At 46.4% G+C, this 18,512-nt stretch overlaps 1 protein-coding gene across 4 annotated transcripts in view; it reads right to left on the bottom strand.

The window, feature by feature from the left end:
* LARP1 (La ribonucleoprotein 1, translational regulator) overlaps window positions 1-16,749 on the bottom strand; it is a 59,123-nt gene extending 42,374 nt beyond the window's left edge. For 3 of the 4 annotated variants that reach the window (XM_020974598.2, XM_020974599.2, XM_020974600.2), the window contains exon 1: window positions 15,791-16,749. In XM_020974598.2, the coding sequence (XP_020830257.1) occupies window positions 15,791-16,199 (409 nt within the window). In that variant the 5' untranslated portion in view covers window positions 16,200-16,749. The remainder of the gene's footprint in view (window positions 1-15,790) is intronic. The other variant, XM_078150529.1, reaches the window with a different exon arrangement.
* Between the last annotated feature and the right edge of the window lie 1,763 nt (window positions 16,750-18,512).

The raw sequence follows: 18,512 nt of genomic DNA, 5'->3' as shown, positions 1-18,512 counted from the left end.
TGTCCAGAAGAACTAAACTAAGAGCTCTTTAGAGGCTACGCAATCTTGTGTGTTCTGATAAAACTGAGAGGCCCAAAGTCTACATCAATCAGAATGGAGGGACAGATGGATGCCCCCGGCCTCTCTAAAATGGAAACAATCTCCTTTGGCAATCATTTTGATTTGTTAGCTACATACTCAGGTACTAAGGGAAGCACTTAGCCTCACACAGCCCAATTAGGCCTCAGGAAGTTGTAGAATTTGTTTTTGCCACCAGGGGGTCAGAGCTTTCCGACCAAGCCCACAAGGTTTAACTACATACAGCCTTCCACTTTCCTTTAGAAATCACATTCTCCAGTGCTCTCCCGCCCTAAGGGTAGGACTACAAATGTCAAATACTTTCCAGAAGTCAGAAAGACTCTAGGCAGTCTAGTTAGAAAAAGTAGGCCCCTCTAGGGCAGAAGCAAGAAACAATTATAGAACACAGATACAGGGCTAGAAATACCCTTAAGAAGTTTTCTAATCCAATCCCCTCATTTTACAGAAGAGTAAAGTGAGGTCTAAAAAAGTTTAAATTATATACCAATGGTCAAACAGGTAACAGAAACAACATAGCAGTGGACAGAAAGCTGGCCTTGATCAGGAAGATCTGAGTTCAAATTTCACTGCTACACTTGGTATGTGACCCCGGGACTAGAAGAAGTTTCAGAAAGTCCCTATGTGCCCTAGTAGATTCCCTATACCAATGAAATCGCAGATCCAGTCGCAGTCCCACAGGTAAATAATAGTGACAGTTCTGGGATTCTGACTCCAGATATGGTGCTCAGAAGGCTCAGTAAGCTGTTTACTACCATTGGTCTCAAAGGCTATGGGTTAGAATCCCAGCTATTTACTAGCTGGTGAAGTCATTTAATTCAACTCTACAAATCCTTATTAAGTGTCTACCATGTGCAATGCACTGTGCTCTAGATTTCAGTTTCCCCCTTTGTAGCTCAACTTCAGTAATATCATTTTGCACACCTAAATTCAAGGAACTTAAGGTTCCCTTTAAAGGAAGAGGAGAACTGGTAATGAGGGGCTCTCCCTCACTCTCCCAAAGCTCGGTTTATCTACTCAATTAACAGCCATTTTCCTGAGTCCTAAAATGTCAGGGAAACACCTAACACCTGAAGAATGGCCCCTTTGCTCTTGGCCAGGGGGTTCTTAAGCTGCGGAGGTCTGTGAACTTGTTTTTTTAAAAAAAATTGTTACTTATATTTCAATATAATGTAATTATATGTATTTTATCTTATATATTTAAAATGTGTCATTCTGAGAAGGTTTCACCAAATTGCCAAAGGGGTCCAGGACATAAACAAGGCTAAGAACCCTATTCTAACACCAATTGAAGACCAGATATTAGAAGCTGGGTAGGGAATCTTACAAGAGTGCACCTGCCCCATCCTGCTCAGGGTACCAGACTTGGTTAAGGAAAATGGTACAGGAGCTGCCCAAGTTTTTTGCAGTACTGCAATGATGATGGTTCCTATTAGCCCAGGGATGTGAACAGGAGAATTAAGACTTATGCTAAGGGACTGGTAACCTTTAGCCCTAAAGGCTACTAGCAATTCTGAGTAAGAATCGAAAGACTAGAAATAAAAAGTTACAGGTGCTGGACAGAAAACCCACACCTATAAGCTACCCACCCCAAAAGCCAGACCTACTACACCTGGAAATCATAGCAGGGTTCCTACTCTGTAAAATGAGGAGTTGGACTAGACAGTCTCTGGCTGAGTTCTGACACTCACCAGCTGCATGAACACAGGCAAATCACTTTAGCCGTTCGGGCCTTGTTTACTTCAATTGGAAAATGGTGATTATATTTGCACTGGCTACTTGTGAACCTTAAAGCACCAACAAAATGGCTGTCTGTAAACCTTAAAGTACTACAAAATGGGTTATTACAGAATCATTCTGGGGTAGCTAGGTGGCTCAGTGGATAGAGCACTGGCCCCAGATTCAGGAGGACCTGAGTTCAAATGTGGACTCAGACACATAATACTTACTAGCTGTGTGACCTTGGCCAAATCACTTAACCCCATTGCCTGCCCCCCCCCATAACAAACAGAATCATTTTTAAAGATTAACTCCAACAGGACAGCTAGGTGGCACAGTGGATAGAGCTCCGGCCTTGGAGTTAGGAGGACCTCAGTTCAAATCCAGCCTCAGACACTCGACACTTACTAGCTGTGTAACCCTGGGCAACCCCAATTGCCTCACAAAAAAAAAAAAGATTAACTCCACCAACCCCCTCATTTTGCTGAATGAGGAAACTGAGACCCAGAGATGTGATGTGATTTGCTTTTAAACCCAAAGACATTCGATCCTTCCTCAAGGCACTAGGAGAGTGGAGAGGGAGAGGAATGCAGCAACTGAGAATGTGAGAATTTCTAGGCAGTGTTTCTCCTTCCTGGGTACAAAGCCCCAAATGACTTAGCAGAGAAAGAGTTCCCAAAAGAACCAAACCCAGGCAATCTACTCTCCTATGGCCAACTCTTCCAAGGCCAGATTTGGCATAGCAGAAATTCAATTCAACTAGCATTTATCAAGTATGTTTTTCAAGTGAAATAGTCTGATCTTCAACTAGGCCAAAAGCAGGGGTTCTTAACCAGCCCTTAGGGAGCTTACATTTTACCAAGAGGATACATATAAATAGATTGAGTAAATATAGTAAAATTTAAGAAGGGAGAGCATGACAATTTCAGGGAGACTGGTATCAGAGAAAGTTTCAAGGGAGAAGGTAGTACTCAGTTTTAAAGGAGGCTACAAATTCCAGGAGGTAGAGAGATAAGGAAGAAATGCACGATGGGGTTTTCTGCTGATTCAGGAGGACTAGGTTTGCCTTCTGGCTCTAACATGTAAAACCGTGTGACCTCGGACAAACCATTTCCCCTCTAAGTCTCAGCTTCTTCATTTGTAAAAAGGGCCAGTAATACTTGCACCTCCTAACTCAGAGGATAGGAAATAGGTCCAAGTAGGAATCAAATGTGAAAAGGGGTGTGTAAAGCTCTTTACAATCCTTAAAGTACAAGGGAGCTATCAGCCATCATGTGTGTGGCTGTTGACCTGCAAGCCTTCTAAAAGCATACACCTCCTACCGCTGCTCAGAGGGAATACCAGATGTGAATGAATATGGACAAAAGAGAGTGCTCCCTATGGAAACACATTGCTTATATCCAAGGAAACCATAATACTTCGGTATGGTAACTCCCATTTCTGGGATCCAAACCATGATGAGCCTGAGCTGAGGGAGACCTGCTGTGGCCCATCTTAAAAGCAGCTACTGAGCCAGGAGTCTGTTTCCAATCAAAGTTTCCTTTAGTTGCTACTTCTGTCCCTTTTCCAAAATGCAGCACCCCCATCTCTCTTTCCCAGAAGACATTCCTTATTTCTCTTCAGCATGTTCCCTGATCTCTACCTACTCCTTAGCTCTCTGTGGTTCCTCAAGTTGCCAGACCACCACCTCAGGCTAGAGAAGGCATCCAGGGTGCAACTGAGAAGCTGCCAGAAACAGCTACTGACCTATCCCACTTCTTGTTATTTTTAAAATCAGTTGAGTCTGAAAAGCAGGTGGAGCAAGGAAATGGAGTGAAATGAGAAAGGGGTGGAACAAAAACTGAATTAGGCAAAAGCACCAAATCCTCCAAAGAACCCCCAGGAGTCGGCTGTAATTGCAGCCATGGGAAGGAAGTTATCATCTACATACATCTCCAGCCTACACTGACCCAACACCAGCACGACTCTATGCATCCTGACCCAGCCTAAATCCCCAACACTCACGGGGTGGTTCCCGTGGTATCGCTGACACGAGGGTAATTCAGAATTCTCCCTTTGGGGGCAGGTACCATCCTGGATTTCTTTGTCATTCGACAACTGTGGACTTAAAACTCAGCTCCCAGGGAGTGATCACCAAGTCACCTTAGCATGCTGGAGTCTCCCACAACCTTGAAGCCCAATAACTTGCCAGGACTTGCACAGGGATACTATTCCCCAAACATGATGCAAGCTTAAGGGGTGGGGGTGGGAATGAATTCACCAGGATGATTGGGGCAAAACAGCATCTTCTCCAGGTCCCATCTGGCCTTCAAATAATTATTATTTGGATTTATAGGACCTCTTTCACCCGAGGGAAGTCAGAAGGTTCACTCATCATACCTCACAGAAGCCCTACAAGGTAGAATAGTAAACGATATAAGGCAATACCATTTTACAGAAAGAAAAAAAAACACCATGAAATAGTAAGGGAAAGTAGTATATAGCACTGTGGGAAGGATACTGGATTTGGAGACAGGGACCTGGTTTCAAATTGTTCTCTCTAAGCATAATCTTACAGACTTGGTTACCTCTCAGGTTCCTACTGGCTCTAAATTTTCGCTCCTACAAAGAAAAAAAAGAGAGAAGAAACGGATTGGCTTAAAAATGACCTAGGGGTTCTTGGTTCCCAGCCTTGGACACAAATTCAGTTTTGCCACTGAATGGAGGAATCAGCATAGGAGAAAGGTTCCCTCCACTGGCACATGCTTGCTTTAAGAATAACACATAGTCCTATGCCAGCAGCCCACATTCCACAATAAGATCAGCTTTTGGATAACTCCTTCCTCTCAAAGGTTGGGGAGCTGAGGATGGGGGAGAAAGAGGGAAAAAGAAATACCTTCACCCCAGAGCTATTTTAATCAGTGAACAAGCATCCACTCCAGACCCTGTACCACTCTCTAAAATGGGAAGACATGGAGCCCAACATGAGCTCCAGTCCAGCTGTCTTCTCTCCCCCACAGAGGATTTATATCACACGGTCAATACCATGCCCCCAAATGGCTGGTTCTTTCTGGCCCTCAGCTCTATCCAATGGGTAATTATAGCCTGAAATCAGGACTATTTTAAAGCCCAGGAGTGAAAACCCAGAACTCCATATTTTAAAAGGGAAGTCACTTCCATCCTTTTAGACCTTTAACCGTGGAGGCAGAAAAGAAACAGACAAGGAACAAAAGAGAATGGCAACGGGCTTGAATAAAAGCAACTAACCACTACATTAAGTGGAGTACAATGCCAAAACACATGAGACTGGGAATTAGGAGTTGGGTTTTGGTTTTAGCCCTGGCATAAACCTCCTGTACAACCTTGGCTAAGTCATTTCCCCTTCACTAGGCCTCAGTTTCCCTTTTTGTAAAATGAGAGAGCTGAACAAAATTATTTATAAGGTCCCTTCTAACTTTAACATTCTATATTCTATGGTCCCCTTATAACTCTGACAATAATTTCAGTTACCCAGAGCTAGAGCAAGAAATCCAACAGAGCAGACCACTGCCAGCCTTAAGGTCATGCTTTCAGACCACGAGGTCCAAGACTGAAGTGCAGAAGAGGAAGGCAGTTTGCTATAATGGAAAAATTGCTGTGAGTGGACAAGTCACTTAACCTGGGCTTCAGTTTCCTCATTTGTAAAATGGATTTGGACTAGATATCCTCTAAATCAGAGGTATAAAACACATAGAAGCCCACAATCCCAAATGCTTCTTGAACCAGATTAAAATGTTAAGTGGGAAAATAATTAACAAAATAAATATACAATAAAAATTTTACTTTTAAAAACTACAGTGAGGCCCACAGGGATCATAACATATCTATTTGGTGGACCCCATTTCGATATGATTTTGATACCGCTGCTCTAAATGTACCTTCCATATATAAATCAATGACCCTAAGCCAGATACCCAAGTCTTCAGCTGGGTTACAACTCCAGGAAGAGTAAGATAAGTTCTCCAGTTCTAGGAGCAGAGATTTCTGGGGCCAAATGATAGCCCACCTACATCATCTCCAAGATTTTGGGGCAATCTTGGGTTAGATCAAGCTTTAAGCAGATATAATCCCCAGTCATTGAATGACCTGATACAAACACCACTGGGGAGCTGGGGAAAGCGTCAAAAAAGCAGACCTAGAAGGTGTGTCAATCCAGGATTTATCCTAAGACAAGAGTGTTTTATTTTTATTTTCAGCTCCAAATTCTCTCCCTCCAGCTCCCCCCAACCATTAACAAGGAAAGAAATATATCCTTTATACACATGAAGTAGGACAATGGTCCTTAACTCTTTTGTGTTTCAGGGACCCCCCCCCGTAGCAAATTGGTGATGCCTAAGGATGCCTTTTAGCAATGTTCTCATTCCACACTATTAAATGCAGAAAATAAAATATGTAAGAGTACAAAGGAAACAAATTATATTAAAAGTTATCCAAGTATTTTTTTCCTTAAAACCACAAACAAGTTCACAGAGCCCAGGCTGAGAGCCTGTGCTCTAAGATACTAAGAGTTTCATTAAGCTGGCAAGTTTTCACCTTCTGTAGGACTTTTTCAACTATGGTCTGGTCAGGACTAGAAACAAATCCACCAGCTTCCTCTGCACACAAGGTTGGCTCTCTAGAGACACTATAGCAATTAGAACCTAATGACCTTCTAGATATGGAGATGGAGCTTTTTCACTCGAATTTTGCATTGATCCAAGTTCAACCCTCCTTCCCAGGTTCATCCTAACCACCAATAAACATAAATCCAGCATATACCCATCAGACTGCAAACTTCACAACAGCAGGGACTATTCTTAAATAACTTTTTTATCTCACTAATGCCAACTATAATGCTGTTAACATTAAGCATCTGATGAATATTCAACAGTGAGAACAAAATAGAACCCAAAAACATTTTCCAGAACGAAGTCATAACATAAAGCAGGAAAGGCACTTTGGCTCTAAGACCCCCGGCTTGCTGGACCAGACCTTCAAATTTCTCTTTCCTACTTCACCTCAGTTTGAATGCCCCAGCTTTGACTCTGTCCCTAGAACTGTGGCTTAGCCAGGCACTGTCCATATTAACCAATTGTCCAAAGCTAACCCAGAGCAGGAAGCAACACCTGTACTAACTTCCAGAAGAGGGCATCAGAGTAGCACTTTGACAGGCAAGTGTTTAGCAAGACCAATAGGACTCTGCCTCTGGCTTCCCTTCTGAAAAATGGATACATTATAATTAGATCAGCTAGTTCTGAGTGGGACACACATAAAACATTGAAAAACAGTGTTCTAGAGTCTCTGCCTGACCACAGAACACAGACTACACTGAGAGCCAGAAGCGACCTTAGAACTCTCTTTGCCTGGTCACTGGCACATATCAAGTTCAGGCTGAGATTTGGGGTATAAATAGCCCAATACCATTTTAATTCAAGGATAAATAAATAGGTCCTTTTCATGCATAGCAAGTATTTAACAAGTTGGAGCTACTGTGTTTCTTGAGGACACACCTGGTTGATTACCCCAAAGAGCTTCTGTGAGCTTGCTTAGTTTCCCTCTGAATGAACTGGAAAGCTCATCTTTTAGTAGAACCAGACTAGTCACCATCCTTACTGGCTGTGGAGAGTGGGCTACCCCACGAAGCACTCTGGAACAGGCAAGACCTCAGACTTCTGTGAAGCCAGAGCTACTAGCCAAAGATGGAATGTTAATACTGGTCCAAGCTTGAGTCTACTGACCCTAGGCCAGAAGAAAGGCAGCTTCATGGTGGGACTGGACAGCAGGTTTTATCTATGCAATAGAGGGAACTCTGCCAGAGTATGCAGTCTTTCACCAAATGCCTCATTCCGAAAATGACTAGGAAGCTTGGTGAATAGCTCAACAAGTGGCAGGAGTACTTCTGAAAAGTCATAGCAGAGATGGTCCCAAACAGCCTCATAGCAGTCGTTACTGCCCTAACTCTTGAAGGATAGAGATGTGAGGAAGGGTCCTCTTTCACTTATTCATTAAACTCATAAAAACTCAGGGCCACATCTGCTGCTGAATGCTCACATTCCTCCAAATGCCCAGGCCTCAAAAACCCACCTTTTCATAAAGGCCCAATCCCATGTTCCCTACAGCAGGTTGCTACTGTAGGACCGCGGACCCTGTCCCACCCCCATCCCATTGCTAACATCTGACCACAGACTTCACACCTGCATCTCTGGTTGGGTACCAAATCTTGCTTTTTTAGCACTGTAACGGCTGCCTTTCTAACCATACTAACTGGCTCCTAGCATCAGATAAACCAGCACCATGTACCAAAGACACATTCATACTTTCTTCTTTCTAATACCATGATCCAGCCTTCCCTCCCAGATTTGGGAATACCTAACTCCCCTGTACTTTCCAAGCCACTTCCCAGATTCTCAGGAAAGTGAGGGAATCTCCATTTGACTTCCTACCACAAGGCACGCAGGATGCACGTTTGAAAATTATCATTAACAACAAATCCATCCCTCTACATTCTTTCATTTGAGCCTAACAACAATCTTTTCAGGTAGGTACCAAAGCTATCATTGTCCTTATTTTACAGAGGAAGAAACTGAGGCTCAGGGAGGAAAGGTTACTTGTCCCTAGATCCACAGCTGGTATCAGAGACAGCATCTGAACCTGGATCTTCTTGATCCCATGGCAAGCGCTCTATCCATACAAAACGCTACTTCTCAAAGAGCAAAGTTGTTTTCAGTCCTGCTTACCTGGACTTTATGCCTTAGGGACTCTGGGACATACATAATGGATGTTTCTCTAGAAAAGACTTTTGAGATTCTTAAGCTTTCCTGTCTCCAAAGTGATTAGAGATCACTCTCGTGGCTCAGAGACTGGTAGTTCGGATCTGGCACAAATAGCAAAACTCTCTACATCTTGAACTCTTCAAATTTCACAGTGGGAACATGGGACCAAGACCTAGGGAGGATGTAAAGACTGAAATTTGCACGACCTTAGCACCCAGGTCAAAAAGTGAGAACTTGTGAGAGATCAGATCCAAACTTCCACACAGAGCCCTAGGATCTTGTTAATGAACTGAAAATTGGGTTTTTTAGAGCTGATCTCAAAAGAATCTCTAGCAAAAAATCTAAGGACAAGACACTCCCAGCTCAGCAAGAGGCTAAAAGTAGAACAACTTTGGTAATGGGATAGAGTTCTAATAAGAAAAGGGCTCTGAAGAAAATCTGACACTTAATGGCTGAGTGTGGGCAAATCACTTTTCTCATCCAGGTCTCAGTTTCCTCACCTGTAAAACGAAAGATTTAGAGTCCCAGGGGTGAGGAACATACAGCCTCGAGGCCACACGTGGCCCTCTAGGTCCTCAAGTACGGCCCTTTGACTGAATCCAAGCTTCACAGAACAAATCCTCTTGATAAAAGTTGTTCTGTAAAACTTGGACTCAGTCAAAAGGCCACAACTGAGGACCTAGAAGGTCACATTTGGCCTCAAGGATTCACGTTCCCCACCCCTGGTTTAAACACAAACTTGTAAGGACCCAGGTGGGGTTTCTCCTCTAAAATGGGGAATGGATCACTTAGAAGTAATCTCTGGGTTTTAATTCCCTCCTCTGGAAATTGAGAGATTTGAACTTGCTTTCTAAACCAAGTTCTATGTGCCATGCTTGTCCACTTAGTTTACCACAGTGTTAACTCTTAGCCCCCCCCATAAACACTGGTTTTGGGGTTTGAAAAATGATTTTTAAAATAGTAGATAACCCCCAAAATTACTTACTCGGCTTTTTAAAGAACACAGAGTCACATCGTCCAAACTGGCGGGGACTTCAGCAGGTCAGAGTGCGACTCCTTGGTGTTAAGACACCAAGGTTCAAAAATAGGACGTGACTTGTCCAAGGTATCAGAGGCAAGAGGTGACAGAGCTGGGAAGCAGAACCAGACCCCAACCCATAGTTCTTTTGTTACACCCCACTGCTGTTCAGATTCAGATATTTACATTTAGCTTAATTTTGCCATGCACTCTTTCCCTCTCTGATGCTCCACCCCTGGCTCACTCTAGACTGTCCAGAGGAGGGTCTGTGAGACTGCCAGCTCCTTCCCAGAGCCTAATACCTAATACAGTGCAGGTACTCTTCTTATCAATCTGTTCTTCACAATCTGGTCAGCAACTTTTCACTCATTTCCCAGAGATAAAAAATATGATAGTAAAGAACAGCAACAATAAAATGTTTACTCCTACCTAAAATATCACAAATGTGTCCTTATCAGGGGTAGGAATAAAGAAAAAAACTCCAGTGACTACAACCCAACCTCAGAGATAAAGTGCTAGTAATCCTAACCAGTGCCTCCTCCCCCAACCCTTCAAACCCCAACACCACTAAGAACCCCTTCATAAACAGATTCACCGACTAGTCAGAATTTGTACATGTTAACATCAGCCAAAGGCCTCCTACAACTGGACTAAGATCACACATACAAGTGTCATAGCCCTGATTCTAATATCACTTTCCTAATCCCCAACTTCAAACTACATCTAACTACACAATCTCTTCAGAGATCAGAAAGTAGCAAATCACAGATTTTTAGAATTAAGAGATGTTATGAAGTGAGTCCAACCTCTTCAATTCAAACATTAATATTAAGTACTTACTATGTGCAACAAAGATATTTAAGTTGGGGGAGATTCAAAGATTAGATAAAATATGTAAATAAGAATCCAAAACAAAATCATATGAGAGAGGTACAAAGTGCTACCTGAAGTGGGCAGGGGAGGGATAAGGGAAGGCTTTCTACCTCCTTTTTAAACGTTTAATTTTTGCCTTTTTTTTTAAAAGCCATCATTTCCTAATGCTTCTCTTGCAACAATTAAGTAGAAATCAAAACAAGCACAATGGATATGCCTGAAAATGTATGCTTCATTCCATACCTAAAATCTTCCATCTTTCTACCAAAAGGCAGGAAGTCTGCCTTATCATCCTCTGTCAGTCTTCTGGACTTATGACTGCTTTCTACGGTGATCATAATTCTGAAGTCTTTCAATGTTGTCTTCCATTATATTATTGTGGGATTCATACAAATTGTTCTTCTGGTTTGGCTTACTTCACCCTGCATCAGTTCGTATCAGAGCCAGAGAGGTGCAGTACAGAGAAAACTAGGTTTGAATTCAGAAGACAAGTTTAAATCCTGACTCCAAAACTTGTCACCTGTGTAACCTTGGGCAAGTCACTTAAAATATCCAGGCCTCAGTTCCCATCATGTGTAAAATCAGAGGGCTAGATTAGATGACCTCCAGGTATGGCCTACCATAAATCTTTCTAGTTCTAAATCTATGATCTTGTGATTCACTAAAGAAAGCTTCACAGAAAAAGGGGAATATGAGCTAGGTAAAGAGTGGTTAGGATTTCAAACAGGTAGAAAATATTCTAAGGTTGGGAAGCAGGAAAACACCAGGTATCTTCAGAGCAAATTTTGGGTAATCCAGCTTGACTTGGAAAGGCAGGCAGTGCCACAGAGCTGATAAGTGACTTGTCCAGGGTGACACCACTGAGTTACAGTCGAGTGAGAACTAGAACCCAGATTTTCAAACTTCCAATTCTAATATTCTCCAATCTATACTATCTTAACAAGGTGATGTGAAATGAGCTTGGAGAGAGAGCACTGTTATGGGGTTGAAGTCTCATAAACATTCATTCTGAACCATCTTATGGTCTAACTGCTTCTTGCTTTATTGGGAATGGGGGAGGAGTGGGCAGGGAAAAAAAAGAAAAGACAGCTCAGAACAGAGCGCTGGTAAAAGATTCCTCATCAGGAGCTCCCTGTCCACCCTACCCCCCCCCCCAAATTTATACTTTCTACACCCCCCCACAATGTTGTCAAGTCACCAAAACCCACCTAAAGCACACAAACCATTTCCAGGTATTAAATGGATCCTTGGAGTAAGGACTACTATAAACCCAGCGCCAAATCCAATAGCAGAGATCAGTCCAGCTGATGTCTTCTAAACCACAACTGGAAGTGAGGTTTAAAACTGTATTTCCTACCTCTGGAAAATGGAAAAAGAGCAGCTGTCCAGATTTAAAGGGAAGTTGGGCTAGGGGTAAAAATTTTAGTTGAGGCTATAATCCAGTCTAGATTCATGTTCCATTTAGGATACAGTATGATAAACCACGAAAACTACAGAAAAGGAACAGTACTAGCCAATTTTACTACATCATTCTGCCTTAGGAAAACAATGTGTTATCATACACATTGTAAAACATTACGAAGAATGGAGGTACGGTCTCTTGATGCATTTGTAGCGGATTCTCAAAAATTAACTACATAGGGATTCACTGTGACATGAATCTGAAATGTCTTACTTTCAGCCTGGCTTTCTCCTATTACCCAGAAGTACCCTCTGACTCTCCAACCTGGCACGTGGACAGGGAACAAAACCTAATTTCGATACTAGGCTACTAAGCATGACATAATTAAGTCAACTTTAAGAACACAATATATTAATAGATCATTAAACCCGGAAAGATCCTCAAAATGTCAGAACTAAATAAAACTCAGAACAGAAAATCTAAGAGTTGAGGAGGTTAGAAATTATTTACTGCAATTCCTTTATTTTTACAGATTCAAAGGCCAAATAAGTAATTCTTTGGGTTATCTAAACCATGTCCTCCATTTGTATGGCTAAACCAAGACCAGACTTTATTTTCAAGGGTATAATCTTTTAAATTCATTTTGTATTTAAATGAATATTCACAAAACCAAGTGTTAGAAAGGATTTTTAAAGTTCATCTATATAGTTCACTTTCATTGCACAGATGAGGAAAGATTCCAGAAGAGAAGTGACTGGCCCAAGGTCACAAGGCAGTTAGTGATAGAGACTCAAGCCTGGGTTTTCTTCTTTCCAAATAAAGGAATTGTTGTAGAAATACAACTCTTTAGAAAATAAAGTGAATAATGGTAAGTTTACACATTTAAATGAACCTAGATACAGCTACATAGGAAAATGAACTGCAGGCAGGTATTTGACCTTACAGCATCTTTCATTACTCCTTACTGTGGATATCCCCTCAAAAAATACTAACAGAGCCAAACCAGTGAATAAAAATAGGCTTCTACAACAAGCTTTGGAAAGTTTGCAGCTTAAAAAGTTTACACTCTGTTCTGTATCTTCCTAAAAGCTACAACATGAAGATGATATTAATGCGGTAAACCTACCCAATCATCCATGAATCTGCATTTAAATTCTATGAGTGCTATGTCTAAAGGGGAGCTCAGAAATCACTCTAATCCAATCCTAATAAAACTCAGGAAAACTGGAACCCAGAAACATCCAGTGACTTGCCCAAGGACACAGTGGGTGAGAAACACAGCAGAATTAGAACCCCAGAACTCCTGTCTTTTCCCTTAAAATATGCTGATTATCACCCACATGCCAAGAGAGGCTAGGCAGCATATGCTGAGAGCAACTTATGTGTACAGTTTACAAAGCACTTTTCCCCATAACTACTCTATGCTCCCAGAAGGGCAACTATTATTATTCACATTTACAGATAAAACTCAGGTTAGAGGGTTTTATTTGATTCTACTACCACAGCTATCACAGACAAGAAAGCCAGGGCTTGACCTCAGATCTTATTCTACATCCACCACGTGTATGCCAAAGGAGAAGTACCTACTACTTATCAAATTACCAAATCACATTATCTTCTTTCATAAAAATATAGAATTTTCAAAAGCACTAAATCCCAGCTTCCAGGAGGGACTTTGCATCCAACAAGGTTTTAGCTTCAAGCTGAGTCAACCATGTTTGTGTAAAGACAGGATTATGCAGGGGTGCCACTGCTTCCACCACTGCTACAGTACTACAACTGGAATTTCAATGACAGAAACCTATCTGGCCAAGATCTGTTTTGAAGCACCTGAAAGAAATGTCTACTTCCCCCCTTATTAGGGGGGAAAAGGGAAGAAGCCAGAGCCAGGCCACACATTTCCCATATGTCAACAATGGTGATGACGCACCATTTCAGAGGGCATCAGCTTTCACAAAATGCCAGCACATGCACCTGTAGGCCATCTGACATTGCACACCGGGATTTAAAATCCAGAAAGCAGGCTCACCATTAAACAGCTTGGAGTCTGATGCACATGGCTACCAACCATTTCCCTTTCCTTCAGTGACCTGAGAGTCCATTTAGATCCCTTTTCAGCTTAATATGTCCAAACCTCTTTCAAAGTCCCTCTCCCTTACCCCTGGATAGAGATGATCTTAAAGAAAATGGAGGTTTCCAAATTATCTTTTGCATAAGAGCGTACTCTGGAAAGGGAGGGGGTTAAATACAGTTTGAGGTACTGTTAGTAAATCCAAAATGAACCTTCCCCTCCAATGAAGCAACCTTAAGAGAAATGTCATTGCAACACTATCTAAGGGCTGGCTTTTCAGTTTCCTGCAGGCCAAGGCCTCATGCCAGCTGAAGGAGGGCATGCTTTCACCTCCTCCCATTAGACTTCCCTGGGGCCCTAAGGTCTCCCCTCAACTTTCTGTTCTACAGTTAAGAACAGGGGAGAATCATCATCATCATCTTAGATGGGAGAGGGCCAGGAAGACTAAGACAGGGGAGTCCCTGCACTTCCAGTCACCATTTCAGGATCAAGCAGAATATAAGACTGGGTGACCCTGGCCCTGTTTAAATAGGTTGGAAGCCAGGGGGGGGAAAAAACCAAATAGGCTGGCTCAAGTACCCAGGGCGAAGGGTGAAAATCAAGGCCACGAGGCTCCCCGTCCAGCAGAGGCCCTCTTCCTTCCCTCTTGGGACACAGCAGCCCAGCTCATGGAATTCCACTAACCGTGGCCTCGTGGGGTGAGAAGACCCCACCCCAGAGGCTGGGGGAGATGAGGTAGGGTACAGGGTACGGGCTAAGCCGAGGGGATGGTGGCCCGGATCACATGCCGCTTTCGGCAGGCAGGCAGCAAGGGGAGAGAAACCACGTTGTCTTTTACTGCAGTGGAATGCTGGGAAGGGGAGGAAGCTCGGTGAGACACACACACACACACACACACACACACACACACACACACACCACCCTCGCCCGGCGTTCCAAAATCGAACCCTGCAACTGGGCCTCGAATCCCTCTGGCCCCCCGCGTGGCCGCCCCGCAGTCGCCGACCTGTCACTCAATCCGGCACCGCCCGGCAGGGCCCCCACTTTCACTGCCCTCCGCCACCTTCCCCCCCACCCCTCCACATTTCCACGCCCCTCCTGTCCGGCTCCCCGGCTGGATATTTCTGTAGGACACGACCCAACCCCGTGAAGAGCCTATAAAAATTACGCATCTGAGTCTCTGAAGGAAAAACACACACACATATGTCCCTCACCATAATCTCAATGACACGTTTAGTTTTCTTTTTCCAATCCCCCTCCCCCCCTCCACGGGGCTCAGGGTGGGGAGGGGGTGGTCGTCTACTCCACCAACCCAGAGACCAAACGCTACACAACTTGAAATCCAGAATCCATATTTGTCGTTATGAACTCATCTCGTTCTGCTCAGGACACGCTTGTAGGACGCTTACAATACGATAAATGCTGCAATGCTCGAAAAACGGGGTGCGGGGTTTTGGAGAATCTCTCCCTCCCCCCGCTGGCCGGGAGGGTCTTGGGGGGCGACGACGAACGAGGAGAGAAAAGCGCCATCTGCACCAAAAAAGTAGTTTTCTCGGGGGCTCGAGGCCTTCTCCTCGCCGCTGCCAGCGCCAGCTGCTACAGCCCCGGCAAGGCCGCTCTGTCCTGCCCTCGCCCGGACTCCAGACCACTACAAAGCCCAGGCGGCCGCCCGGGGCCTGCGTCACCTCCCTGGGAGGACCCCGGGGCTGGCGGCCGCGAAGACCCTCCGGGGAGGAGGTAGGGAAGGGAGAAAACCATGATGGAGTCCCCCTCTCCCGCCGCCGCCCCCCCCCACCCCCGCTGCTGCCCCGCGCGGCTAGGAAGCAGGACCCGAGAAAGGATGGGAGGGAGGGAACACCCACCTGGCGGGGACTGTCCGTTCACGGTGACCAAGGCCGTCGGTCCCGCGTTTTTCGTCCACGGATTCACCTTGGGCGGGGGGGCCTCGACGAACTCGCGGCGGCCCGGCTCGCCGCCCTCCTCGCTGCCGCTGCCGCCGTCACTCTCGCCCCGGGGCGGCGGCAGCTGCAGGCTCTCCCTCTCGGGCGGGGGGCCGTCGTCCCGGGGCGGCCTGGCCGAGCCGGGCGGCCGCGGGGGCCGGGTGCCTTCGTCGCCGCCGTGCAGAGGCTCTCCCTTCCCCTCGGGCTGCGGCGTCTGCTGCTGCTGCTGCTGCGGCGGCGCCGGCGGCGGCTGCTTCATCACCAGCCCGCCGTGCTCCTCGGCCTGAAGGAGGGGGTTGCCGGGCGGGAGCGACTCCACCTCGGTGGCCATGGGAGCGCCCGCCCCCCGAACCGAAGCCCCCGCCGGCGCCGCGGCAGCCTCGCCCCCACCCCTGTCGCCCGCCGCTGCCGCCGCCTCAAACTTTCCTGAAGCTGCCCGGCCTTGCCGCTGTCCCCTCCGGGAAGGCTTGTCTCAAGGGGCTGCCTCCCTCACCGTCCCCGGGGGCCGGAGCAGGAGAGGAGTGCCGGGGGGGGGACTCAGGCCGAGCGGCCGGGCGCGGCCCCCTCCCTTTCCTCCCTCCCTCTGTCTCTCTCTCCCCGTCGGAGGGAGCCGCCGAGAAGCCCAGGCCCTGAGCGGCGGCGGCGGTGCCGGGGCGGGGGGGGGAACCCCTCTCTTGCCTCCTCGCCTGGGGCCGTAGGCTCCCCCCGCCACCCCCCACCCCTGAAGCCCTGGGGCCTGGCGGCTCTTCTCTCTGCCTCTCTCACTCCTCTCCCTCTCCTCTTCCCCCCCCCAGGGGCAGCCCGGGCTCCCTGCTCTGGGCTGCAGCAATATGGAAGGGGAGAGCTGAGCGGAGCAGACCACGCGATCGGCGGGGGCGCGCTTCGCAACGCGGCGTCTCTGGGACGGGAGGGGAGGGGATGCGGTCGGGGACGGGGACGGGGTGGCGGGGGCGCGCGCGCCGTGGCCCGGCCCCTGGGACAGAGGGAGAGGAGCGCGCGCGCACGACTTCGCTTCCCTTCACTCCCGACTCCGTCCCCACCCCCTTTCCCGCCCCCTCCTGTCTCTCTGCTCCTGCTCCCCAGTGGGGGGGGGGAAGGGAGGGCTCCGACGGGACGGGGGCGAGCACGTGCCTGATGCAATTCGGAAAGGTGGATGGAGAGGGAGAGCGCAGAAGGGAGGGGGGTGCGGGGGAAGCCGGGGAGGGGCGGGGATCTCTTAAAGGGCCCGCATGGGGAAGCAAGGCCGCAGGTGGAGCACATGGACTTAGGGCCATGCGGCGGCAGTGCCGGGTTGCTTTCGTTTTTTTAGGCTGAGAACAGTAGACAAATTGGTGGAAGATGAAATTGCATTTGGAACCGGGAAGGAAAACTGCTGATTAATGCACACCCAGGCTCACAAACGCTCGGGTGGGTTAATTTGCCCGGGCCTGGCAGCGTCCCCTCTGTTCTCAAACCCAGTGCTCCCGGCCTTCCCCACCCATCCTGGGTGACCTTGGCGAGCCTCTTTCGCCCCCCACGTGCCTCAACCCCTAGGCAACTTTCTGCGTGGTCGACGGGCAGAAGGGAATAGTAGTTGAGTTAAAGCGCTTGGGGATCCGACGGAGGTCAACCACTTAGCTGCTGGTGTCACGGACCTTACCCTGCGGGGGCGGGGACACGAACACTGGAGAGGGAAGTCCCTTCCTGTGCCCTTTGGAAGGGAGATTTGAATGCTAACAGACGTTGGCTGACTCGAATGCACTCCGGTTCTGATCGTCTAAGCCAAGTGCATGACAAGAGTTCATTTTCTACAGCGCAGTTGCTGATCAGTTCTGCTGGCTACAGAACATCCTACTCTCTTGGGGGAAGGGACACGCACTTTAAAAGCAGAGCATGTAGCAGAAGGTCAGAACTGGAAGAGAGAGAACTTAGAACACAGACTGCATAGTTAGAAAGCAGCCTTACGATATGGAATGTTGAACAATCGAAGCATCTGCTTACTTGCAGGGCACTGAGGGTGACCCCAAGAGTAAACGAGACACACTCTGTCTTCTAACCATCTGCAACTTACTGTTGAATCGGAAGGTGAGAGATAAAAGCACAGATAGCAATGAGATAAATGCAAAAGAAAAGGGCAAAACAGTGCTCTTTTGAGATCCGGGGGAAATAGTTGCTGGGATCAAGGAAGGCTTCATTCGGAGAGTGATTGAGTTGTGCTTTAAAGGACAACTAGGAATTCGTCAGGGGGAGTGAGGAAGGATACTCTAGGCATGGGGAAACAGGGTGAGCAGAGGCAAGGAAGTGGAAAAATACAAGGTTGGTAAGTAGTGGAATCTGACTGTAACATAGTACACAGAAAGAAGTAACGAAATCAGGCAAAGATAAGGTAGTTCCAGATTGCTGAGAGCCTTGAATGCCAGGCAAAGCGATATGACCTTTATTCAGGAATCGGTCAGGGGTCATTTGAAAAATTTTGGTCAACAGAATGATTCAGCCACACCTACCTACAAGTAAAATGATTATGTCAACAGTATAAAATGTCCAGGGGCTGCTATTGCCTTCTAAGTATACAGTTCACATACCTTTGCCTGGCATTAAAAACCTTTGAGCCATTTGGTGATCTGAACGGATAGAGCAGGGGCCTGGAAGAAGGAAGACCCTAGTT

This window comes from Phascolarctos cinereus, unplaced genomic scaffold, assembly GCF_003287225.1.
Source record: "Phascolarctos cinereus isolate Bilbo 61053 unplaced genomic scaffold, phaCin_HiC Scaffold_2;HRSCAF=192, whole genome shotgun sequence".
NCBI lineage: Eukaryota > Metazoa > Chordata > Mammalia > Diprotodontia > Phascolarctidae > Phascolarctos > Phascolarctos cinereus.
This window is presented reverse-complemented; position numbering and strand designations above follow the sequence as displayed.